This window comes from Myotis brandtii, unplaced genomic scaffold, assembly GCF_000412655.1.
Source record: "Myotis brandtii unplaced genomic scaffold, ASM41265v1 scaffold441, whole genome shotgun sequence".
In the NCBI taxonomy this organism is placed as follows: Eukaryota; Metazoa; Chordata; class Mammalia; order Chiroptera; family Vespertilionidae; genus Myotis; species Myotis brandtii.
In genome coordinates, this window is record NW_005366873.1 from 101329 (window position 1) to 127661 (window position 26333).

Sequence of the window (26333 nt, forward strand, 5' to 3'; positions counted from 1 at the left end):
GGCTTTAGTTTTTAAAAAGCAGCTAGTTTGATTCCTAACCAAATAGTTTTCTTCCTTTATTAGCTAGAAGAGAAACTTGGAGTCTGTCCCCACACTTGACCATCCACACATCCTCCAAGTCCCAGCACCGGCAGAGTCTGCAACCCTAAATATAAATATCTCTTGAATCTGCCTATTCCTTTCGATTCCCACAACCTTGCCATCTCTCGCCTGGATTACTTTTCTCTTTGTACGAAACCTCCGAATTTTGCTCAGTGAAACTTCTGACTGAATGTGAAGGTCTGGGGCAGAAGCAGCCTCCAGGATGAAATAGGAAGAATTTTTTGTTTCATTTCTAGTTCAGCCCCCAAACTCTGTACTACTATCCAAATTAGCTGAGCACAGCATTTGATTATTTTTCCATGTTGGGGAGGGGAGTTTAAAACGTCTGTACAGAAAAGCAATTTCGTACATTTTCACTGGGCGTGATAAAATACATAACATGAAGCGTTTAAGGCAAATCAAGTAGAGACTTACGGGGAAAATAGCTGGCGTCACCCGTGTTTAGATAAAATGTCTGGCCTACTCCCTTAGTTTTCTCAGCATATCTGTCAGCATAATGTCCCATCTGTGGGCAGCCTTCAGTTGGACAGGGGAAGCACTTGTTCTGGGGGAAATAAACAAGTGATGGATGAGGATGCTCTTTCTTATAATAGTGCATCAGCTTTGACCCATGTGTTACAATTCGAATATTCTAAAACCAATTCTGTTCTGATGGTAAAAGAGAACTTTAATAGTGTCTCAGCAAAGGTTAAAAATGCATCTCATTATTTACAATGACGAGTCAGCAACTTCACTGTTAAGTAACACAATACTAACAAAATTACAAAAAACCACACAAAAGAGAATTTATGCCTATATTTACATATACATATTTTAATATTTTTCCTCTTGCTCCCATGGCCCCAACACATCCACCTGCCTGCAGGTGGTTAGAATTTATTTGAGAAAGTCTGCAAGGGACAGAGCAAGAGGTGATAATCAGCTTTTGGTCCCCAAAATAGGACCCAGTAGGAGGACAATGGCTCAGAAGTTGGGTTTTCCTCAATTCCTTTAGCTCCCACTTAGCATATAAAAGTGTAAAGAATCCAGATCTCACAATGGACATAGACACCATGGGGGTGAGGGCATGAGTGGGGGAGTTGGGGGGAAATGGGGGATAAGGACACATATGTAATACCTTAATCAATAGAGAGAAAAAAAATAATTCAGATCTCAGAATTCTCTCTGAGCGGAGAGAAATGCCCCAGTTGGTTGTAAAAGCTTAGCCATAAGGTTGGGGTCTAGAAAAGATGGATATCATATAGGAACTGTGGGCCAAGGAATTCTGGGAAGAAAAGAGGGAAAGGAAGGAACAGAGTGGGAAGAAGAAATAGCAATTCCCACTATAGGAAGGCAAGGCTGCTCCATCCTGGATCAATGGACCAGACAGGGACTGGGCAGAGTACAGGGTCTGCATCCAGCAGATGCGAAGGGGGCGCTGAGCCAGCCAGGAGGAACAGCCAAAGCTCTCTGAGGGCATTGCCTGAGCCAGAAGAGTGGATGTCCCCAGAATTCACCAGCAGACATTTGCCATGGGCCCATCAATAGGGAGGACCCCCAAGTTCTCCCTCTGCCCAACACATGCTGACCACCACCACCACCATGATCACCTGGCCACAGCCAGCTTGGAGAGAAAGGCTGAGAAATCTGCAAGACTGAGTCTATCCTATATAATAAAAGGCTAATTTGCTAAGTATCAGACCGTTCAACCACTCAACCAGTCACTATGATGCGCACTGACCACCAGGGGGCAGACGCTCTGACCAGTAGGTTAGCTTGCTGCTGGGTCTGGCAGAGGCAGCTGGGGCTGTAAGGACTGAGCCCCTTGCATGAATTTCGTGCATCGGGCCGGCAACTGGGGCTGTGAGGACTGAGCCCCTTGCATGAATTTCATGCATCGGGCCTCTAGTTATTACACAGTTTTATAAAGTCAGCATTTAAGACAAGGTTACCATGTTTATCAGCATCCTGTAGCCACACACCCAGATTTCCATAGACTATTTTTTTTAACCTAGAATTATTTCCAAAACATGATTGAGCGTTTATCTGACACGGGCAGAAGTGAGAGAGCAAGGCAGACATGAGACATTTCAGTAGACAAGCCCATTTCTTGAAAGTTCTCCAGTACCTTAAAGTTCACCATTAAAAGAAATCTGTAGAACTAAAGGGTTAGGTAATGTGGCAGTCATAGAGTGACATCCAGTGAATGCGTGTCAGGGACAGTGAACTACAGCAGCCACAATAAATGATGCTCACAAAATCCCTTGGGGCCCAGGTGGAGTCTACTCACTTCAGTGAAAGAGCTGTAAGAGGCACAGGGGAAGCCAGTGAAACCATCAGGGTGGAGGATGCTGTCGGAGTAATACTTGTAGCTTCTCAGGTGATTACAGGCAACAAAGTCACGAGAGCCTTTGAAATCAGACATGATTCCACATCAGTGACAGATTTTATCCTTGCAAGTTAATGTCATGATCAGAATGGAGTTAAGTTGTTCAATAGGTTTCTCTAATTAGTGTGAACTCATGGTGGTCACAGGACAAAAACATTTATGAACTGTATTTATGATTTGTAATGAAATTAGAAGTTAAGATGCTAATAGTTAGGCCATAGTTAATGAAAAATAGCAATTTTTGCAACTAGAAAAATTGCTTTTTTTTTAAAAATGGAAAAATAACTTTAGAAGGAAAAGATTGGTCCATATTGATACTTAGCAATGCATTTCCTGAATTTGATCCTTGGAAAGTTGACTACAAATACATTTTCTTTCTTACAGTCTCTCCTCATGCCACTTCCCCCAATGAAAACCCCATATCTTGGGGATACAATTAAAAGTCCTTGGTTATAGAAAATGTGAGTCCTGTACAATGTCAAAATATTCAGCAAGTTTAGCAAAACAAAACACAAATCCTCCCCCAAGAAAAATCTGCCATGCACACATGGTTTTACCTTCCCAGATCCCCTCGATATCAACAATCTGAGAGAGAATGTTCTTCTGACATCCGGGCATGTCTTTTCCTCCATTTGGAAAGAAATCCAGGTGTCCCGCAGTTTGGCTCATTCCAAATCCTGAGGAATTTCACAATATGGGAAAGATGATGTTATTGTATGAACTGAAAACCCTCTAAAACACACTAATGTATAGACTCAAAAACCATTCTAGGAAGACCCGCTGAGGAACTCACCCATGTTGGGGATTATGGGGGCAGCGTCTGTGTGAATTACATCCACAAACTGAGCATCACTGGGGTCCAATCGGACTAATTCAGGTGTTCCCTCAAAGCAAGGTTCAGCTGGGTCCAAACCTAAAGAAACAAGACGTGTGACATCAGTATCTATCAGTGCACCTGTGCATTCACCTGTGTTCATTCGTTACGGACCTGAGTGCAAGCATTGGCGGTCATTATGAGTTAGGCACGAAAGAGTTAAGCTAGTTCTTTCCTGCCTTACCATTTCTTGAAGGGAAATCTGTGTCTCATTTACTATTCGCATTAAAGTGAATTTTCCTCAAACCATAGGATTTTGTTTCATTTATGAACACTTAAGTCACTAAGACAATCCCCATCACTGTTCTTTTTAATTTTATTTTTACATTAAATTTATTGGGGTGATATCAGGCTAATAACACTCATCACTAGCAGAAGTTACAAGGGAAGAGCCAGACTCTGGGAAACACTGGCCTCTAAAAGTTGCTGAAGGCTAAACCAGGTCCCCAGCGCCCGGCTGACTAGGCTCTCGTACACATTTACGGACTATGGGAAAGAACGTTCTCTCCAGCAAATTAACAATAGACATTCCAGATGCATCCACCAAGCCAAACGTAACCAACTTCTCCAAAGTACTAAGAAGAAACTGAGAGGGGGAGGGTAGAAGAGGGCAGTGGCTGCTTCTAGAAAGAGTCAGCTCTCAGACATAGGATAGTGAAGTCTTTCTTATAAGCATACAGAATTGTTATAGGACTGGGTATCCAACATGGGACCCCATTGGCCAAATGCAAGGAGCCTGAGATTTGTAAAATCATATCGTTTAATTAGCATCATGCAGAACTGGTAGCCCAGGGCCACCGGACCACCTGCCCCCCACTCAGCTCTTGGGTTGTGGTTGATGACAATTGGGCTCATTATCAATTGCTATTGAAGCAGAATAGAATTCGTGATACATTTTTGAGCTCTTTGGGTTTAATTCTATTTATTATTTAATCTATAACTTATGCTGTTTATCCTATTCCTGAAACTTGTCCTTTGTGAATGCTTAAAAAAGGGAAAATAGATATGAATAAGACCTCTACATGCTTTCAATTCACATTTTAGTCCCATGCAATATTTACATGTTAAATAGAACTCTGTAAGCTAAAGACCAGAGCCATAAAAATCCACAATGGCTCAGCAAACACTGATCATGTGGCTCAATTCAGAAAATGTGAAAACCTGTCTCCTACTTTGGTAAAAAAACACCACATTTCCATCCTTTCAGACACCATGTAGGCTACATGTCGTCTAATCATGTAGCGTTTACTGTTTTGACCAACCTGTGATGCGTCCAACCGTCCCATTGGTCCTCCTTCCCGCCTCGCCGGCCGCGTGGGAACCCAGGCTGTGGCCGATGATGTGGACATTGGAAGGCGAGTACCCAAATGCTGACTGTTGGAAAGAAAATGTCATCAGAATGTTTTCAAATTCAGAATGCGGAATTCAAGATGAATACAGAAGGGGAGCCTCTGAAAACCGGAGTTTTAAGAAGACATACTCCCCCCTTCAAAGCAATTAATTTTGAGGTATATATATTTAAATATAATAAAAAAATGGTGATGGGCTTAACATTTAAACAGGTAGAAGTAGGGCTCTCTTTTGTTGTTTTCCAACATAGAGAGACCTTTTAATGGACACGAGGAATGGTTACCCAGAGTCAGTAAAGTACATATTTGGATCAGAAAATAATAATGAAAGCAATTATTTAGGCACGTTCAAGTTTAACATCTTCTTTGTTTTTAGTTAACAACTCAGGTTAGCTTGTTATCACTGTGCTTCTCTTAAAATTTTTTTTAAAAACTAGTTTACTCTTGAGGCTGACATTACCATGTCAACTTGGTTTAATAACTGGTACAATTAAGAGAAATACTGGGGGGATTCAGTAGAAACAATCTACCTGGTTGCTTGAATAATATCACATTTAAAAAAAACTAGTTGATTGACCTCAGTAGGCATATTGATGCAGCCCAATCTGGACTTTTTTTTTTTTTTCTACCAAGGTGAAAGCCAGCCTCAGTAGAGAAATGTCTCTATTAATGATCACACCTACAGCATTGTTTGTTGTCCTGTGGAAGGGAATCCAGAGAGGCTATGTGCGTGGGTTTTACACACAAGTTACCTGAAGGACTTGTACAAAGTATGCCACCTCTGCCCCCACAATCCGGATGTTCTGTGAGGCCTGTGTGTAGCCCGTTCTGGAGCCACTTTTCCAATCCACGCAAATGCAGTTCACGTTTTCCACCTTAAACATGTTCTGGCAGAAGAGACACAATACATGGGTAAGCGATTCAGAATCTTTATCACTTTCCAATGAATACCTCTGAGGACTAGGATTTACAATATCATGCTTGCTGATAACCCCAAAGCAATGAGCATAACGGACTTCTAGTCTGTTATGGATATAGATTCCCTTTTAAAGTTTAACATTGACTCCAAACTGGAGCGTTAGCCATAATCGGAACTGGATTCTTGGGATTTCTACTGCAACACTTGCATAGACACTGATTCAGGGAAAAATATATAAACTGTGGTACAGTGGGTTGTGTGATTAGAGCTTCATGATGTCGTAAGACTACATCGTTCTTTACCAGAACACACTGCAGGACATTACCTTTCTTGTTCACTGCTGTATCTTCAGTGCCCTGAAAGTTCCTGGCACATGTAGGTGCTCAATAAATACTTATTGAATGAATGAATGTATGAATGAATGAAAGGCCATGTTAGGATCCCCTTAAATATTAACAATGTTGAAGATAAATGAGTAAGCTTTTCTACAATGGGAGAACTAAGCAAAGTTTTTAGACAAATGCATTCTCTTGTATAATGTTCCTTGATCAGCTACCTAGCCTTCCTAGGGAATTTTGTTCTATTTGATTTTCTGACTTTTTTTAACCCTTCATTTTCACAGGGCACACAGCCAAAAACAAATGAAAGAAGATAGGATCACAATACATGGCAACAACAGAAGCTGGAAACGAAAAGCTACTAGTACACAGTTTTCCTAGATATTGCCACCATAGGAGATCACAGAGTAGCAAGGGAAATTCATTCTTTTGGGCTTACTAAGTTCTATTCGCTCCTCACATAGCAATGAAAACCTACCAAAAACATTTAAAGCTATGGACAATGCAACTCCTGTTGTATCAGTACGGCAACATGTGTTGCTAAGTTTTGAAATATCTTTCTATCCTTTATTGGATAACTGCTACCCAGAGCCTCCAAATGCCCGCCAATCTTGCCACCCTGACGGTGCCAGGCCATATGCACCGCCTCCACCTCCTGGACCTCCCCTGGACACCCAGGCCAGCAGGACCAGAGGCCCCTCCAGTGTCACGATGGCCAGCGTTTGTCCTGATTGGCTGGGGCTGTGCCTTTCCCGTGGTCGATGATCACGCCGAACAATCATCCCTGAAGAGAGGACCCCGTCTCACCTTGCACATATTGGCCAGCCAGCCTTCTTCTCCCTTGTCTATGAATCCGTGAATAATGAAACGGGTTTTCCTATCCGTTTTGAAATTGGAGGCCTCGATAGTTGATGGCTCTGCAACGATTTCCTGTTTAGGGGAGAAAAGTGTTTAATGTCAAGTCTCTCACAGACTCCAGCGGAACTGTTTGTAAGGAAAGGGAGGCGGTAGGAGAAGACTGCCCGGGCATGGGAGCCTGTGAGTGATGGTTCTCCCATTTCAACCAAGCTGTCTGCAACCAGCACCAAGTCACTGCTTCCCAAGTCACAATATTTTTTCAGTTGTTCAACTTGGGATACATCTGCTAACATATTGGTGGTAGAGGGCTCACCTCCATGCAGTGAAAGGATTTGTGTGTGTCTGGATTTTATATATGTACAATATGTTGGAAGAGCCTGGCTGGTGTGGCTCAGTTGGTTGGAGCATCGTCCCATGAACCGAAAGGTTGCCAGTTCAATTCCTGGTCAGAGCACATATCTGGGCTGGGGCTTCGATTCTCTCTCTCTCTCTCTCTCTCTCACTCTCTCTCTCTCGCTCCCTCCCTCCCTCTCTCCCTCCCTTCCTCTCCCTAAGCATGACCTTGGGTGAAGATTAAAAAAATATGTTGGAAGAGTATATATATATATGATCCTCAAAAATGTATACACACACTTTAAATAATTATAAAGGCTGTGCTTATTAAAATACATTTCATTTTCAAAATCGAGCGTTCAGCTGTTAAAGTGTGTACACATTTGGGGGGACACCCTGTATGTCCATATTTAAATGATTTATTAAATGGTACCATAGAGGTAGGATGAGAACAATGTCAAGGTACTGGACCTTCTATAAACAAAGTTACATAAAATAATACTGAAGCTCACAAAAATCTGCAAAGATGTACATTCCACTGACGTATTCCCTTTAGAAGACTTAAAACTCAGTGTCCTTATCACATACAGCAGATGGGACTGAGCTCTGAAAGCGACGAGCACTCGTACCTGAAAGGAGTTGGGGTTCTCATTGGTGTACAGGAGGAAGCGGGTGTTGACCTCTTTGGGGCCCCAGGGCAATATTTTGAGGGGTCTTTCCACAATCCCTGCCCAGGGGGCGTCATCGCTGAAGCAGCCAAGTCTTAGGAAGCAGATTTCTTTCCCTGCAATCACCCAGAAGGGTTTCAAGGATATTAGTTTAACCAGAATGTTCTTTTTTAATGGTCTCTATGGCAAAGTATGAGTTAAATTCTATTTTGTGGCTCATTGTCTTCCTCCTCATCCCCAAGCATCTTGCTATCTACACAGTCACAAAACAGTGTCAATAGACAACGCCCAAGCTAAAGACAGGGCCTGCTCCCCATCTCTACCATGTGGGACCACGCACCCCCTTCATCTCTCTGTGCAGTGCTGTGTGGGGTCCCGTTTAGCCTCTCAACTCAGACGTCTTTCTCGAGCCATTGGTGCCCCCAGGCCTTGGTAGGGGAGGTGAGGCTCTCAACTCCTTGTAGCCATCTTCTGGCTTTGGGCTTTGGGTAGAGAGCTCATTTCCTGCAAAGGCCCAAACCTGATATCTGTGAATGGCTGAGTATTTAGGTCCCTGACCCATGTTAAAGGGGCATCCTGGATTCCGTGATGAAGAAGCTCCTCACAAACATCAAACAGAAAATTCATGGTTTGACTCAACTCTAGGCTTAAATATTACCCCAAAGAACAACACAAAGGAAGGGTTTTGGAGGAAGACAAAGCCTAGATTCACAGTAGGAGTAGGAGTCGTAGCTTGTGGGGGCTGCATTCTCAAAGTAGTACCATGTGCCAGGTGCTGGGCACGATGGTTTACGTGACTTACATGACCTAAGTCTCACAGTGATCCTATGAGAGGAGTGGTAGTATATGCCCATTTCACAGATGATGATAGTGAGGCTCAGAGAGGTTAAGAGTTTTGCTCATGGAAATACACTTCTGGCTGCTGGAACCAGTGTTTAAACCCCACATGACCCCAAGCAAGAGTTGCTGGATTTAGCCACTAAAAAGACAAGTTAGAGTATCAGATAAAAAATGAGTATTTTTTTAGAGAGAACGATCACATATTTGTTGTTTATCGGAAATTCAAATTTAACTGGGCGCCTGAGCTTTCATCTGGCAACCTTCCTCCAGGTGCCTGTGCTCTTGACCATGCACCTTTCTTGCTCTATTCCTTGTCCCCATTGTGGTTTGAATTCAGCCGTCATAGTCCTTCCTGAAAGGACTGAACACTATATAAATATATTGACTTACCTACTACTGTTCCCAGCAGCAGCGAAAGTGTCCAGATTGGAAGCATCTAAACAAAGATAAAATTTTGAGTGAATTGGGCTCAGTTAGTTTTCAAAAGATTGGCATAATTCAAGTCCGGTTAGACCTTTGGGGGGTGGGTGGGGGATAGGGAAATACTAATAAATTAGGCTTGGAAAACATGCTCCCGACTCACCGTGGCAGTTCCGTCAGGCCCCGCGCACAACCAGATAGCACCTAAAGGTCCTTTTATAGGCAAGCCTTATCTTTTTGAGCAGTTCCAAGGATGCATTTCTAGGTTTAATCATAAATAAACCAAAATTGATAGAGTAGGTAAAGTTTTCCACAGTACTTGTGGGAAGATGGGAAAAGGGTAGTTATGAGCAATTCTCTCCCAGCCTGATTATATGCTCAGAATCACCATAACTTCCTGATGGTCAAGGCTCCAGCCTGCCTCTTTTTAAATTTACAATCTCTGTGCAGGGCTGTGGGTATGTGCGAAACTAAATTGTTTTCACAGATTTGATAGCAACCGTCTTGAAAACAAATACTAAATGCTTACTAGCTCAGGCAGTTTTTGTTTAACCTTGCCTTCCCCTCAAAAACAGTGAAATAGAGGCAATTCTTCAAGAGAGTTCATTCCTCTTAGGAAAGCACTTGATATTTTAATTTAATAGTCCATAGAACTAGCTTATTTCTCAATGATAACATGGGGAAGAGAATAAATGAGCTGACAAAAGGAATTGAAGATACTTCTAAGAGCATAGAGGTGAAATCAGTGACCCCACCATCGAATGAAATCATGAATGAGAGAGAAAAATTAAATTCAACTCGGAAAAAAATGGTTTGGGAAAAATAATCTGAAAGAGAAGTATTGGATGGAAAAGAACTGAGATATTTTCAGTGGGTGATAGATTGCTTAAAATAAATTTTAAACAGATGGTGATGGGATACCATAATTTTAAGAGATTGGTGCCATTCAGTGTGACAGCATCAGAGATACAGACTGAGTCCTTTGAAGTCTCCACATTTGTAGGTCAAAAATGGTCCAATAATTCAGTTCCCTGACAAATTTTACAGGTACAGGGGAAAAAGCAATAGAATTATTTGTCTATGAAGAAAGTTGGGCAAGGGAAATGTTAAAATCAGGATGGAAGGCACAAGAAAGAATTCCATGGGTAGTACATACCAGACCCTTAACATAACCCTGTTGAATGAATGAATGAACAAACAAATGAGGGAATGAGAATAAAAAAACAACTTATTGCTACATTGCTACAGTATGAACTGCCTATACAATCTCACAGTAAAGAACTGTGATTTTCTGAAGCCCTTTCTACTCAAAACAAGCAAGCAAGCAAACAAACAAACCCCCTCACAAGTGAGCCAATGTTCACTTTTTGGTTTACTGTGAAGTAAAATATATTCTGTGTGACTTACCAAATAATTCACACAAAATTTCTCAGTTGGCCTTTTAGATAGTACAACATTGAATCCATAATTCAGGTGATCTTTGCTCAATAGAGGCTATAGAATTAGGACCAAGAGTCATCAAATTCTGAGACAGAGACTAGAGTCCATGGGGAATTATTTTATAAACTAAAATAGGTTCAAATCTTAGAATGTCTTAGGAAGATTCAACTTCCCAAACTGTTATAAAAGCGAAGAAGAGAATTGTACATGATCAGCAGTCTATCGGATGAGCTCTGGATAAATGACTACTAAATTCAATCTTGCTGAACCCTTTAGCTGAGTTGTAAAATTTTATCAACCCTATTGTTTCATGTAGACCACAAATGAGCTATCTAGGACTGTCTGTTTATGGAGTAGGTGGCAGAGGTTGGTGGCCCCTTCTTATATGGAATAGAACTACACCTTACTACCTAATCTCCCTTGCAGGGAAACAGATCACATGATCAACATCTGGCCAATGAGCTGTGAGTACATAGATATGCACTAGTCCTAGTCCTGTTCATAAAAACTCATACATGATCCTCATATGCCTTGCTGTACATGGCTTGATGCAGGAAAGTATGGTGACCATGAATTCCATATGTTGAAGGTAGCAGAGTCACAAGATGGAAGGAGCCTGGGTTCCATGCTTAGAAGAAAGCCAGCCATCAATTATGAAGACCCATTTTGAATTTTACATGAGCAAGAAATAAATTGCCATTGTTTTAAGCCGCCGATATTTCAGTGGTATAGGAACTAGCATTACCTTAACCAATAAAGGTTACTGTATTGTAGGATGATTTCTACTTCCAAGAACTTATTTTTACCACTTAGCTATAGGGTTCAGCAAGTTCAGACACCAAACATTGAATCCTGGGCTATAAATTTTACCATGAGGTCTGAGTGGTACTTCTGTATAACATTGATATTTTGACAGATATTTTTCTAATTCTTCACTTTAAAAATCCATTTTCCTGCCATCTCCCAAATTATAAAAATTAACTGCTCAATTCTTCATTCCATTTCTGTAGAATTTTAATTTTAATGGGCATTTTCCTGTTCAGTCCTGATAGTGACTGTTGTTTTCACGAGCAATCCGAGGCCTTATGCTACCTCAAGTTTTAGTGGAAATTTACCCAAGGTTGTCTGGGCCCCAGGTGCAATGCATGTGTGATTGAAGCAGTTCAATCTGCTGGATACATAGGAAACTCTCACATACCACAGGGAGATGGACTGGAGTCCCCACCAGAACTCTGCTCCCCACCAGCCTTTGTTATTCCTCACATCTCAGGATTGCGGGCTAGAAGGTGGGCCCTGTAGAAGGTGGGCCCTGTAGAAGGTGGGCCCTGTAGAAGGTGGGCCCTGTAGAAGGTGACAGCGCCATGGCAGTCCTTTCCCAGGTAGCTCATGGCCTTGAAAGTGGACTCTCATTGAAAAATAATTCCTGACCAGCCATGCATTGTACAACTTTGACTCAGCTTTGACCCTGCAACCTTGGACATTTAAAAATAAAAATGCCAAACTTGTATGTTTTGAATCCAATAGCTTTGATTGCAGAGGAGTTAAATATTGATATAAGTTTAGGCTCTGGTTCTGGCCACCTCGTGATACCAAACTCCAGGTGAGGGAAAGAGAGGTCCTGGGACACCTGTCTGGCCAGATAACCAGCATGGGAACCAAACAAGGTCTCATTTACTTAACCTTCAGAGAGACTCCCTTATCCAGTCCAGTCTACCGCCAGGGCCACCGGTGGGAGGGAGAACACGCCGCCTGGGGATGCCGACCTCCCCTGAGCAGAGGACATGATGATCTGGGGCTGCTGTTGCCTCCCACCCTCCAGAGCAACCATGCGGTCCCCTCTGAGAGGGTTCAGCTCACCCAGACTCAGGGAGTATAACTGTAGTCATCCCTCCTCTGTTGTGCATGGAGATGATTTACTCTGTGAACTAAAATAACAAGCAGACTTAAAAATTTATAGCATTAATTATTTAGCTTTACATCCTTTCTTAGTTTGGGCATTTAATCTTCCACAGAGATGAACTTGCCCAAGGACACACGGTTGGGAAGCAGCAGAGCTCCTTCGGGAGGGGCAACTTCTTTCCCCCAGCCCAGGAGACTCGATGGCGGGACGCCCCAGGAGGCCCTGTGCTCCTAGGCTGTGTTCCTTTAGAGTTGATCTAGAAAAGAGTCAAGAATGGGTAGCAGGAGGGGTCAGCACGGATGTGTGATACACATGTACGGTACCAGGTATCTGCTTTTCGAAACAAAGGCACATGCATCATTTATGGATAACCTATCTTATTTGTATTTAACTTTCCTACTGTTCATGCAGAAAAGGGCAATTTTATCAAATAAAAGTACTACTTTTATCAAACTGAATATAATAATTATTTCTTTCCTGGGCCATCACAGTAGGGTTTTTTTAAATTGCTTTTCTTGCCCTTAGACTGTCTCCTCTCTTGTCTGTCCTCTACATACTACCGGGCAATCAGGTTTGAACTGCAGACTGGCCATGACATTACAACCCCAACCTCCTTCCCTGCCCTGCGCTTTCTAGATGAGGACTGCCCAACGGAAATCTATTGTAAGCCACATTAAGAAAAAGTAAAAGAGAAATAGGTGAAATATATTTTAATCATTATGTCACGTAAAATATTCAAAATATTATCATTTCAACACGTGGCACTAGCCACATTTCTGGTGATCAGTGGTCACCTGTGGCTAATGCCTATTGTATTGGATAGCACGATTCTAGATCAAATTTACTTTTCTTAACATCACAAATAAGACGTTACAGACCTGGTTAGCTTCTCTGAGGTCTCTAGCCTTGCTGTATAACCATTTGACCCATTTTCCAAGCGACTCTGAACCACTTTCAAGATATAGTTGAATGGAATCCAACTATAAAGAATGCAGTAACAAGAGTTTCCAGGTGTCACTGAGCAGGAAGAGAGGGCAAATAGGCAGAGATGTAAAATTCAACAGACCCAGATCACAGCTTGGATACTGGGAGCTGTGATGAAAGATGGGGAAAGAGAGGGGAAAGAGAGGGGAAAGAGAGGGGAAAGAGAGGGGAAGGGAAGGGAAGGGAAGGGAAGAGAAGGGAAGGGAAATGGAGGGAAAGCAAGGTAAGGGAAGGGAAGGAGAGGGGAGGGGAGGGAAGGGAAGGGAAGGGAAAGGAAGGGAAGGGATGGGAAGGGAAGGGAAGGGAAGGGAAGGGAAGGGAAGGGTGAACGCTCAACAATGCCATCTGATAAGGGAATTGGTCTGATGGCTCATTGTTTGTTTTTATCCAAAAATAATATATATCATTATCGTTGCGGCTGATGGCTGGCTTTCCAGGCCCCTCTGTGATAGCAGTTTTGCAACAGTTTTCACTATAAGAAATGCAATTTGAATAATGCCTGTATAGTCTCAAATTGATTTATGCCTTTGGTGGTCAAATTAATTGATTTTATCCTGGAAAGCAGTATTTTCTACTTCTTCGGGGGGGGGGGGGGGAAAAGCAATTTGTTTCCTTGAGCATACTGGTGTAATATTTGAAAATAGCATGAAAACAGCAACATCATCAATTCCACTCTGGACGAATATTCATGACTAATCCCACTGGAGACAGGAGACCAGGGTGTCAAGGACAGATGAATGCTGATCTAACACAGTCCACGTTTTGGTCATCATTGCATATCCTATCAGCATCACCACATTTTCACATTGAATTCTGAGACCTAAAGATGCATAAGTTAGATTTTCCCCGAAATCTTGTCTACCACGTAAGTTTATGAACTGATGCTGAGCAATGGCATTGGTGTTACTATTTCTGTCATTGCCTTTTCCCGTCAAATGAACCACTCTTAAGCCACTGATCCTTTTTTGTGTGCATGTGAAAACGAGGCTATAACTCAACAGAACGGGAATGACATACAATGCAAATATAAAACAAATGCGAAAATACATGAGCCTACTCTTCCGCTGGGCGTGCTCTTGAGCATAAACATGGTACCACAGGGGCTACCTCTCATCATTGCATGGAACATAATCGCTTGAGGAAGTAGGCAGGCACTGGCGGACACTATGCCTGGCATCTCGGGTGTTTTGATTCGTTGGCCTGACCCACTTCACAGGCCTCGGCACAAATGCATCGTCATAGCAGCCCATCTGCACTGATGAAAATAAGTGTTTTCATGAAAATAAATCTTCGGCATCTCTCCTTCCTCAGGAATTAGAATCGCCTCTTATAATCTCTATTTGGGAGGTAAAAAGTAATCTTAACCATGTTTAAAAAAATGTAATTTAGTGAAAGACCTTTTCCCAGAGAAGACATGTAAAGAAAGAATAGTTTTGCCCTAGCCGGTTTGGCTCAGTGGATAGAGCGCCGTCCTGTGGACTGAAGGGTCCTGGGTTTGATTCTGGTCAAGGGCATGTACCTTGGTTGCGGGCACATCCCCAGTGGGGGGTGTGCAGGAGGCAGCTGATCGATGTTTCTCTCTCATCGATGTTTCTAACTCTCTTCCCTCTCCCTTCCTCTCTGTAAAAAATTAATTTAAAAAAAATATATATTTTTTTTAATAAAAGAAGGAATAGTTTTTCAGCAAAGTTCACCATGCTATCGTTAGGGCACATGGGTTTATGGCTCGGTTGAGTAAGACACACAAGGGACTTCCCTGGTCATGCTGTATCCCAGTTCTCTGAGCCAGTTCACCTTCCCCTCACCCCTGACCCAGCCCCCCCAGGAAGCTCTCCGCCCACCTCAGCCCCAAATCCCTTCCAGGCAGCAATGGCTGCAGGAGATGAGGTTGTTGTCCTTCCTTGAATTACTGGCTCTTTTTCTGACAAATTAGTGAGGGAAACAGAGGGGTGTATCTACCCAGAAGAAAGGGGCACAATTCTGCCCTCCCTGGTCTTGCCTTCTCCTGCTGCTCAGACCCCTGCCAAGTCCTTCCTACAGCTTCGTCCAGGAAGAGCAGGCTGGACACCCATGGCTCGATTCTGATTGCTGTTCACTTAACATGTGGTGCTTCTCCAGTTGGTTATGCACGTGGATTGCTCTGCATTTTAGTTGTAACTCCAGTTTGGTCCTGTGAGGGGGTAAGTGTAACTTCCATCTACTGCACCGCCATCCTGAATCCCTGGTTGTGGTGCTTCTCACTAAGTTCACTGTAACTCAGTTTCCTCATCTGTGAAATGGGAATGTTATAGAAGGAGGAATGAAGGAGCCAGGACAGGTAAAGCATGTACAATAGGGTCTCTGGCACAGAGCAAGCACTTCATAGATAATATTATGATTCTGATGAATATTTTCTGTTTTATTTGTGTTTCTATAAGGCTTTGCAGAATTTACTAACCATCTATTTCATTTCTTCTAAACTTTCCCTCCTCTAAACCAATAGATCTTGCCTGTGATTAATGTCACACACTTAACACATAATTTGATACATTGTGAAATGTATCAATTGTGAAATGATACATATCATCAAGTCTGAGTTTCATATATACATTGAAAACTTGCTTCTAAGAAATAGCTGACAAGCGATTAATAGCGCATAAGAAAAATCACAGTTAACAGAACAGCAGATAATTAAGCCAATTACATATTTTTCATTTATATGATGACTATGACTTTGTCTAGAGAATACTAAACATGCAGACGAAAAGTAAATATTTCAGATGAGGCAACCATTTGGATAATTGAAGTTTAATTAAATCTAGCTTAAAGTTCAATTAAATCACATTTTCTCTAAAACATCCTTTCCTGGAGAAGCCGTTATGCAAAGTATTTCTTAAATGTCTGAGAAAATTGCATGAGTCGTAAAAATTACTGGCAGTAATACCCATTTTCTATGGGTGACATCATTCCCCAGTCACTGCCCTGTAGTGACCGATACTTTTCTCGATTAACCATTGCAGGAAGGGCAAGGCGTCCTGCAAAGTTGTCGGGTGGAGAATGCTGCTGGAATAACCACTTCTAGGGGTTTACGCACCATAAACCAGCAGTTCTCAACCTGTGAGTCGCGACCCCTTTGGGGGTCGAACGACCCTTTCACAGGGGTCGCCTAAGACCATCGGAAAACACATATATAATTACATAGTGTTTTTGTGATTAATCACTATGCTTTAATTATGTTCAATTTGTAACAATGAAATTGGGGGTCACCACAACATGAGGAACTGTATAAAAGGGTCGCGGCATTAGAACGGTTGAGAACCACTGCCAGAGACTCTCATGAAATCAGACTTGATTGCGCGTTGGTGACAGTTGTTTTTTCTACTCAGTGTCCTGGTTAGGATGTAGCAATGGATCAGAATGACACTGAGAGACAGCACAGCCGTGAAGTATATTTCACGCCTTATGATCCCAAGAGCTTCCCAAGTAGTTAGATCATAGAAAAAAAGGTCATAGAAAAAGTTCACAGACAAAAAACTTTAGACAAAAAATATGATTCCTTTAGACGAGTCTCACTCACGATTGGATAGTCGGGACGCTCAATGTCAATTTCTCCAACAGCTTTGTCTCCCCTAATCCTAGTAGCAGCCTCACAGAACCCTGGAAGCCCTGGGGGAAATATGTGAAGTTATTTTAGCATTAAACACAGAACTTGATCATATCAAATATTTAGCATGTTTGGCAAAACAAAACATTTCCCCAAGGAAATCTCTCTTTCCACACAATGGTTTCACTGTCCCAGACCGTGTCTGTCTGCAAAGTGTGGGAGAGAATTCTTTTTGCTTGTGGTGTTTCTCCTCCTCCACTGGGGAGGGATCTCGGCTCCTGCTGCTCAGAGTGTGGTCCATGGACCAGCAGCTTCAGCATCATCTGGGACAGATGTGCTTTAGAGCTCACTCCAGAGAGCAGAGCCATGGGCTCCCGTGGACCCGGCGGCAGTTGCCCGAGAAACACCCAGAAGAGAGGCGGCACCGGCTCCCACTGCCACTGCGGGACTGACTCTACGTCCCCGCCGCCCTCTCTCCCCTGCCCACAGGGATGTGCTCATCCCTCCCACCAGGAAAATGCAGGAATTATCCAGGGATGAGGGAGATCATTCAGGACACAAGCGTCTCCTATTTTAATACATTTTTTAGTAAAATAAAATCTTCTTTATTTTGTACATCTCATGCACATGGTTAATCTAATGGTAACTAGAAATAGCTGGGATAGAAAAAATGTAAAAGTTATAATCCTATATACGTTAATTATATATTTAAACATTGAATCCCAACTAGTAGTTTAACCTGAGCGAGAACTTGAATCTTCACAATCTTATTGTAATATAAGCATATACTAGTGCATATGTATTTTTTAAATATATAAAATGTACTATCGTGGGCTATCAAATCTGGAAGCAGTTTCACGGTTGTAGTGCTATACGCAGATTCTTCCACAAGAGGGCGCGTCAGCTAAATATATTGAAGGGAAGTGAAAAAGGTGTGTTTTCTCCATGATAAAAAGACCATTAAAAAAAGAAAAATCAAAAGGCTTTTGAATCTGTACTCATTACTGTATATCAGTAAAAAGTAATTTCACATGAAACCATCCAGATATTCACCTGGAGCTTTATAAGGTGGGGAGTCTATGATCAAAGAAAGTCAAAATAAAATAGAATCTTACAGAATTAGTGCTGGAAGAAAACTTTAAAAAAAAACTTACAAAAGAATTAATTTAGAAGTAGCCTCATCTCAGTCCATATATTTTTAAAGTAAGAAATCTTAGAAATAGTATTTAAGATTTTACTGAAATTGGCGAAACCAAGGCTTAGAGAACTAATTTGCCCGGGGCCAGACTCTAGGCCCCAGCCCCAACTCCATGCTTTTGCCCACTATGCTCCAATGTATTAATGCTCTTGATCTCTATCAACATCTACTCATATTTTTCTATCTGTCTAGAGTAAATAATTATCCTCCTGATTCTCAGGTCCTGGGAAAGGTCCCCGTAGCTCCTGACTTTTGGACGGAGCACCCGGTAATCCTGCTGCTTGTGCCAGTGTGGGTGGAACTGGGCTCCTCCTGCCGCAGGCCTCCAGCCTGAAATCATGTCCCATGCTCCCCTGGGGACTCGCTGTGGCTATTTCTGATTATGTAAATAACTCATTGATTATACTTTCTTATCTTAATTTCTCCATTGGTTTTCTTTAACGATTCCTCTGTACATTATGATTTTAATGGTTGCTCTAGCGGAGTGGTTCTCAACCTGTGGGTCGCAACCCCTTTGGCGGTCGAACGACCCTTTCCCAGGGGTCGCCTAAGACCATCCTGCATATCAGATATTTACATTACGATTCATCACAGTAGCAACATTACAGTTATGAAGTAGCAACGAAAATAATTTTATGGTTGGGTCACAACAGGAGGAACTGTATTTAAAGGGCTAGAAGGTTGAGAACCACTGCTCTAGCGAGATACAGATATATGTGTATATTTGCATATATAGATATTTAACTTTTCACAGTCTACTTAGAGTTAACATTGAACCACTGCACATAAAATGTTACAAACTTTGCAACTGTGTAGGTCCATTTCCTACTCCTCGCCATCCTTTATGCTATCATTGTCATACCTATTACGTCTGTATAACATTACATATCTCACAATGCCTTTTAAAAAATATATGTATTTTTTATTGATTTCAGAAAGGAAGGGAGAGGGAGAGAGAAATAAACAAAAACATCAATGATGAGAGAGAATCATTGATGGGCTGCCTCCTGCATGCCCCCTACTGGGGATCAAGCCCGCAACCGTGGGCATGTGCCCTGACCAGGAATCAAACCATGACCTCCTGGTACATAGGTCAACGCTCAACCACTGAGTCACACCAGCCGGGTTAAATGCCCTTTTGTAGGTAAATATTTCCTGTTGCCTACAGATCCATTAAAAAAGGACAAGAAAAGAGAGAAGTTCCCAAGGACAGGTTTCCAACTTTAACCGCGGAAAAGCTTTTATCAATAACAACTGAGGTGAGGCCATCAGTGTACACATAACATGTATCTCCACGTCTGGGTAAGCAATGCTTCAAGGAGTCTCTATTTTAAAGTGGTTCCATTTTATTCCACTCTGAGTATAAGCAGGCTCGTGGTGGACAGGGCTTTGATACCACAGAGCCTCTCAGGGAGCCTGCCAAACACAACTGAAAATTACCCGCCCACATACTTTTTCTATGAATAGCTTGTGTCACCCACAGTAGATTCAGAAACACAAAGCGAACGATGATTCTCCCCTGCTAGCCCAACAAGCTCATTCAGTCATTCTCGAAAAACGGGTGTGATTTTGACTCAGCATAACATCTGCCTGGCCCATTCACCTCTCAACAATAAGGTGGAAGAAAAGGCGAGCTAACCAGGGAGCGGTGGCGAAAGCATGAGGAAGAGTCGGTGACAGGCTACCCTTGAAATGATGAGAGCAAGCTGAGCTTCGACTGGGAAAATTCCACCCAGGAAGAATGTCATCAGAAAAGACCTGGAGAGGAGACCTGGAGACCAGGTATTATTCCGTGTCTGTCTGGTCTACCAGCACACAGGCTGTGTGAGGGCAGGAGAAGGGTGTTGGGGTGCATGACAAAGGAGTCACTAGATGTGTGTCCCTAAAAAGGATGATTGGTACCCAGATAAGACAACAGGTACAGAAACAAAGAAAACACGATGGATAAATAGGCGGAGACCTTTGTGCAGAATGAATGATCAAGAGGGTGGCTGAGTGCCCTGCAGGCGTGGCTCAGTGGTTGAGTGTCGACCTATGAACCAGGAGGTCACGGCTCAATTCCTGGTCAGGACACAGGCCCAGGCGGTGGCTCAATCCCCAGTGAGAGGCCTGCAGGAGGCAGCCGATCAATCATTCTCATCATTGATGTTTCTATCTCTCTCCCTCTCCCTTCTCGAAATCAATAAAAAATAAATTTTGAGGGGGGAAAGAGAGTGGGTGAGTGATCCACTTGTAACGACACGTGAAGCAAAGAACTAGTTCTGATAAAATCAGATTAGTTATGAGAGAGGAAGAGTAAATTGTCTCGGACAGTGGGTCCCATCACCCCAGCTGCTTGTGAAATCTGGCCCTGGCATTTTAACGAGCTCTCATGATCTCAAAGCTGGGTTAAACCATCAGAGGACAGAAGGTTCTAAGAAACCAGTGATTCTTCAAGGCATGTGGGCATGTGAGCGTCAAGCTAACCTTTCAGTGGCAGCCAGAGTCCAAGTCTGGGCTTGTCAGGAAGGTGAGTTCTGCGCAGCATCTCCTGACCTCGTGGTTGTGATTCAGAAAACACAACATCGGATCCCTGAGACACAGCCTTTGCTCTTTATAATCGCACTCCCATCTTATTCACTAACTGGAGTCCCGATGCACGAAATCTGTGCAAGGGGCTCAGCCCTTTGCAGCCTGGCTTTGTCTGGGAGGTTGTCTGAAGGTCGTCCGGCTGTCCGGTCTAATTAGCATATTACGCTTTTATTATTATAGATGGAAGCATTTGACTTGTGCATTCACCTGTTTCCCCTCCTGGAATTCTATGGGCTCCCTTTAGTTTCTACATAGCTGCTCAAACAATGAATACTGAATTGTCACAAAAGAATATTTATAAATTATGTTATGGTATAAAGCAGTGGTTCTCAACCTTCCTAATGCCGCGACCCTTTAATACAGTTCCTCATGTTGTGGTGACCCTCAACCATAAAATTATTTTCGTTGCTACTTCATACTGTCATTTTTCTGTTATGAATCGTAATGTAAATATCTGATATGCAGGATGTATTTTCATTGTTACAAATTGAACATAATTAAAGCACAGTGATTAATCACAAAAACAATATGTAATTATATATGTGTTTTCCGATGGTCTTAGGCGATCCCTGTGAAAGGGTCGTTCGACCCCCAGAGGGGTCGCGACCCACAGGTTGAGAACCGCTGGTATAAAGGATCATGATAAAGTGACTATTATTCCTTTGCTCAACCTTTCCTCTTCCCTGTGCTTCATCTTTGAGACCTTTGGCATTTATCACCATATAACAAATACAGCTAATTAGTTATATTTGTTGTTTATCTTTAAGCACCAGAAATCAGTCTTTTCCGTTCACTGCCTTTCCCCTGCACAAGGAGGGCTCTAAATAACATTTCTTGAATGCGCATGTGAGCAACCTCACCTATATCTACCACTCAACTGAAGGAATAAGACTGATCTCCTGCACGACCCTCCTCTATTCCATCCTCTTTCCGCCCCATCAGACGTGGCCATGAATGTAAACTTGTTTATCACACCCCTGCTTTCCTTTACACTCTGGGTGCTGGAAACACCGCATGTGTTTGTGTCCCTGAAAATACACTGTTTGGCTTTGCATAGTTTTTCACTTCCTATCAATGCAATCACACGCTACCCATTCTTCTGCGATTTGCTTTTCTCACCCAACATTGTGTTTTTGAAGCTCATCCATGTCGTGTGTAGTGTTCTAGGGCATGATCATACCACAGTGAATTGATCCATGTGGCTGTTTATTGTCATTTGGACAATGTGTCGTTTTGGTGTTACAAAGATTATCGCGATGAACCTTCTTCTACATGACCCTGGACAATTGTGCCAGTTTTTTCACATGGCATATGTGAGAGTGAACTTGCTAGAATGTCAGGTCTTTCATTTTAGTCTTGAGTAGATAGTGTCAAATTCTTTCCAAAGAGACTGCTCCAATTTATATTCCCCTCAGCACTGCCTAAATGAACTGGCTGTTCCACATTCTCCTGTAACTCAATGTTATCAGACGTTTACATTTTTGCCAATCTGTTGGCAAAAAAACAGTCACATGGTTCCAATTAGCATTTCCTTGATTATCGATGACATTGAGTTTCTTTTCTTTGTTTATTTGGGTTTCTTCCATAAATTATCTCTTCATCATTTTTTTTTTTACTGGGTTGTCGTTCTGTTTCTTATTTGTAAGCATCCCTTACATATTCTGGAAATAAATAACTTGTGAGTTATATGTGTTGCAATATGTTCTCCCAGTTGTGGGACTGAGGGATTTTTTACTTTATTTGTGTTTTCTTTTCATCAACAGAAATGCTTAATTTTAGTGTAACTGAATATATATTTTTTCCTTATGATATTTATACAAGGTGTCCCCCCAAATGTATGCACGCTTCACAGCTGATGGCTCAGTTGATGTTTCTTTCTTTTCAGATTTAACCCATTGGAATTAATAATGCAAAAGTGTGTATGCATTTTGGGGGGTCACCCTGTCTATATTTATATCTTTACAAAGAAATCCTTCTTAACTCAGAAGTTGTAAGGATATTTGATGCTGTCTTCTGATTGTTTATAGTTCCCCCTTTTACACGTGAGTCTTTAACCCACCTAGAATTGTAAGGCACCCATGTGCATGTGTGTAACCAGTTGTCCAGGCACTATTTGTTGAAAAGTCCAGTCTGTCCGCACTAGTTGGCACCTGTCAGTTCCATAATGTGTCATTTCTGTATTTGTATGGGTCTGTGTCTGTTGTTCCATTGGTCTCTTGGTCTATCCTTTCACACAATATTTATTATTTTAATGTAATTTTTTATTTTCTTGTGGTCAGAACACTTTACATGAGAGCCACCTTCTTAACAGATTCATGAGTGTGCAGTACAGATGCTTGTCTACAGGCACAACGTCGTACAGCAGGTCCCTAAGCTTATTCATCTTATAACTGAGACTTTACACCCCTTGAGTAACAACACCCCATTTAAAAACACTTTAGTAAGACTCCGAAACTACCTCCCCAACATAATCAGAATAGTTCTCAGGAACCAGAGCTTAATGGAGCAAAACTAGAAGCGTTTTCATTTACACCAGATGAAAAAAAGGGTACTTGTTATTGAATACAATTTAAATTGTGCTGGAAGTGCTAAATAATGCAACAATTCAATACCAAACAGTCTACCAGCTGGGGAGAAGGAGGCAATGTTCCCTTATTTCCAGATGCTATCACTATATTTATGAAAAAAACACTGAAGACCATAAGAGAATTCTGTAAGGTGCTCAATTGTAAAATTTATATGCAAAAATCAACAGATTCCTTTCTCGGGAAACATTTTCATTCGAGAAGACATTATACTCATGAAAACAGTAAAAAACAATGAATCATTTTTTACCCACTTACAATTAAAATATCATCTTAAAGAAACACACACACACACACAAAATCTCAGTAAGATACAAAATATCTATGAATCCGAATAGTAACTAATAATAATACCTTTTAAGCAGTTAACAGTGGCACCGGTGTTCCAACTGTTTAAAATTGATCAGGGACCATGAAAAGAAACTCGTGCTTCACCGAAGAAAAATATCTAAACATTGAAAAACAATATTTCGGAAAAAAAAAAAACATTGCAAAATATAAAATAAATAAAAAAAGGAAAGGAAACTTTGGACCTTTTGTACCGAACAAAGGCCAGATCTAGCAAAAATAATGCTAGTCCTAGATTACTTACTGATTTAAAAACAAAAACAAAAAAACACTCAAAAAAATAGTAAAATATTAAAAAAATTAATGTTTTATAGACCCTGGGAAAAAGAATTTTCAGCAAAGTACAAAAATTTAAAGCGTTCCTTTCTTTAATTTTGTAATTCTTTACTGTGGAATAGCTCAGAATGTCACTTCTTTTTTAAATAACAGAATTGATAACTGAGCAAGGAAACGTAATTTGGATTATAAAATACTTGCTTTAATAAAAATTCCTTAAACAGTAAACAGTGATGTTATGCTATTTTATTTCACTTGGCTTGTGTAAGTGAGGGATTTTTTACACTATCACTTAATCCTCAAAGCAAAATATGGGTAGAAGTTGTTGTTATAAGCATTTTGTAATTGAAACACCTGAGCTTCTGAAAAATTCTATAGCTCCCCAAGGTCATTCACAGAACACAGCAGAGTCAGGGTTTGAACCAAAGTTTGTGATCTTAACCACTAAGCAAGACTACCACTCCTGCCTCTACAAAGAAGACTGTAGGCCTCTACTGAGGAATTTGTAAGAACACCCCACTCAATAGAGACAGGGTTTGAAGTGGATAGCTGTGTATCATAAAGGATGTCTGTTCTTATCTATATATATAAAAGCCAAGCGACCAGAACAACTGGAACGACCGGTCGCTATGACGAGCACTGCGGCCAGCCAACCGGCCTGATGTGGGCAGGGCAAGCTGGCCAACCTCCCATGGCCCCTCCCCTTGGCTGGCCCAGCCCCCAATCAGCCCCGATGGGGGCAGGCTGGCCAGACCACACCGGTGCACAAATTCGTGCACTGGGCTTCTAGTCAGTTTTTATTTAAATGCAATGCAAACCCAATAAAATCCTGACAATTTTTTTAAGTAACAACTTTATTCATATCAGGATTTTTTTTTCCTTAATTCACTATATTATTCTAATTTCTGGAAGTCTAAACATGGAAATTCATTAAAAAAGAGGATAACTTGCCCTAGCTGATATTAAGATATACTATAAAGTCACAGTCACTGGGAATAAAATAGGCCAGGTTCTCAGCCTGGGCAGTTTGCCCCTTAAAGGTATTCTGCAAAATCTGGTAACGTTTTTGATCATTACTGAGGATGGGATTCTCTGGCACCTGGTGGTTGAGGTCAGGGATGCTGTTAAACAACTTACATTGCCCCCTCTACCCTCCCCCCACCCCCCCCAAAAAAAATTAAAAAAATCTCACCGTGCCCAAAACAGCCCCTTACTCCCAACCCTGGCAATTATTGGGCCCCAAATAAAGAATGACCATGCCCCCAAATGTCAATAGTGCCAAGGTTGAGAAACTAAAATAGGCAAATAAATACAACAGAGTAGAGAGGTGTCCTCAAACCTCCTTTCCTACACCAACTCTGACATTGCCTAAAAATTAAAAACATCTCCACAGCATAAAAACAAAGACAAGATATAAACCATAACCTGGGGGGAAGATTTGCAATATATATGTCAGACCAAAAAAAAAAAAGAAATCCCTGATATACAAAGAGTTTTTACAAATCAATAAGGAAAAGACAACCCATACAGATAACATAGGCAAGGCACACAAACAGAGTAGTCAGAAATTAAAAACATACATAAAATATAATAATACAAAGTGAAAATTATATATAGACTACATGTATCAAATGCAATAATAAAACATAATAATAAAATGCAGATTAAAATGAGATACTGCCCAGCCGGCATGGCTCAGTGGTTGAACACTGACCTATGACCCAGGAGGTCACGGTTCGATTCCCGGTCAGGGCACATGCCTGGGTTGCGGGCTCCATCCCCAGTGGGGGACGAGCAGGAGGCAGCCGATCAATGATTCTCTCTCATCATGGATGTTTCCAGCTCTTTCCCTCTCCCTCCCTCTCTGAAATCAATAGAAACATATGAAAAAATAAATAAAATGAGGTATTATTTTGACAAGAAAAACACACAAAGCCTGCAAATACTGCAGGCACCGCCTTTTGAGTCAGACAGCCTGGGAAGGGCCCTTGGGGTCCTCTGTTACTGGCAGTAATAAGTACGACTAGCGACGAAAGCTTCTATTCTCCCATTTCAGAGGAAAGCTGCAAAGGGCGCCCACCGCAGATGTGGCTACCTAATGAATAGTCTCAATTTATGTTGACCAAGTGCCGGATAAACAGCATTCTTTCATATACACTGGCCTTGTTTGACTGTATAAATCTGTACAAATCCAATCTTCCTCGTGCAAATCCACTAGAGGCAATCTCGGGATATTTTATTAGCTGTAATGATTTATTCAGGCCTCTTGAGTGCCATTTATTTCCCAGTAGAAATGTTTAGAGTATTTCAGTATTTCATTATTCACTGATTTTTCCCCTAAAGTCCATTAAAACTTAAAGAAAAAAAATTATATATGTA

At 41.7% G+C, this 26333-nt stretch overlaps 1 protein-coding gene across 2 annotated transcripts in view; it reads right to left on the reverse strand.

Moving 5' to 3' along the window:
- PNLIP (pancreatic lipase) overlaps nt 1-24063 on the reverse strand; it is a 28216-nt gene extending 4153 nt beyond the window's left edge. Inside the window, exons 1-12 of one of the 2 annotated variants that reach the window (XM_005874497.2) lie at nt 23685-24063; nt 16950-17038; nt 9233-9330; nt 9040-9085; nt 7771-7925; nt 6758-6880; nt 5446-5580; nt 4607-4718; nt 3264-3383; nt 3028-3147; nt 2372-2490; nt 517-646 (exon numbers count right to left, since the gene is read on the reverse strand). In XM_005874497.2, the coding sequence (XP_005874559.1) occupies nt 517-646; nt 2372-2490; nt 3028-3147; nt 3264-3383; nt 4607-4718; nt 5446-5580; nt 6758-6880; nt 7771-7925; nt 9040-9085 (1060 nt within the window). In that variant the 5' untranslated portion in view covers nt 9233-9330; nt 16950-17038; nt 23685-24063. The remainder of the gene's footprint in view (nt 1-516; nt 647-2371; nt 2491-3027; nt 3148-3263; nt 3384-4606; nt 4719-5445; nt 5581-6757; nt 6881-7770; nt 7926-9039; nt 9086-9232; nt 9331-16949; nt 17039-23684) is intronic. The other variant, XM_005874498.2, reaches the window with a different exon arrangement.
- Between the last annotated feature and the right edge of the window lie 2270 nt (nt 24064-26333).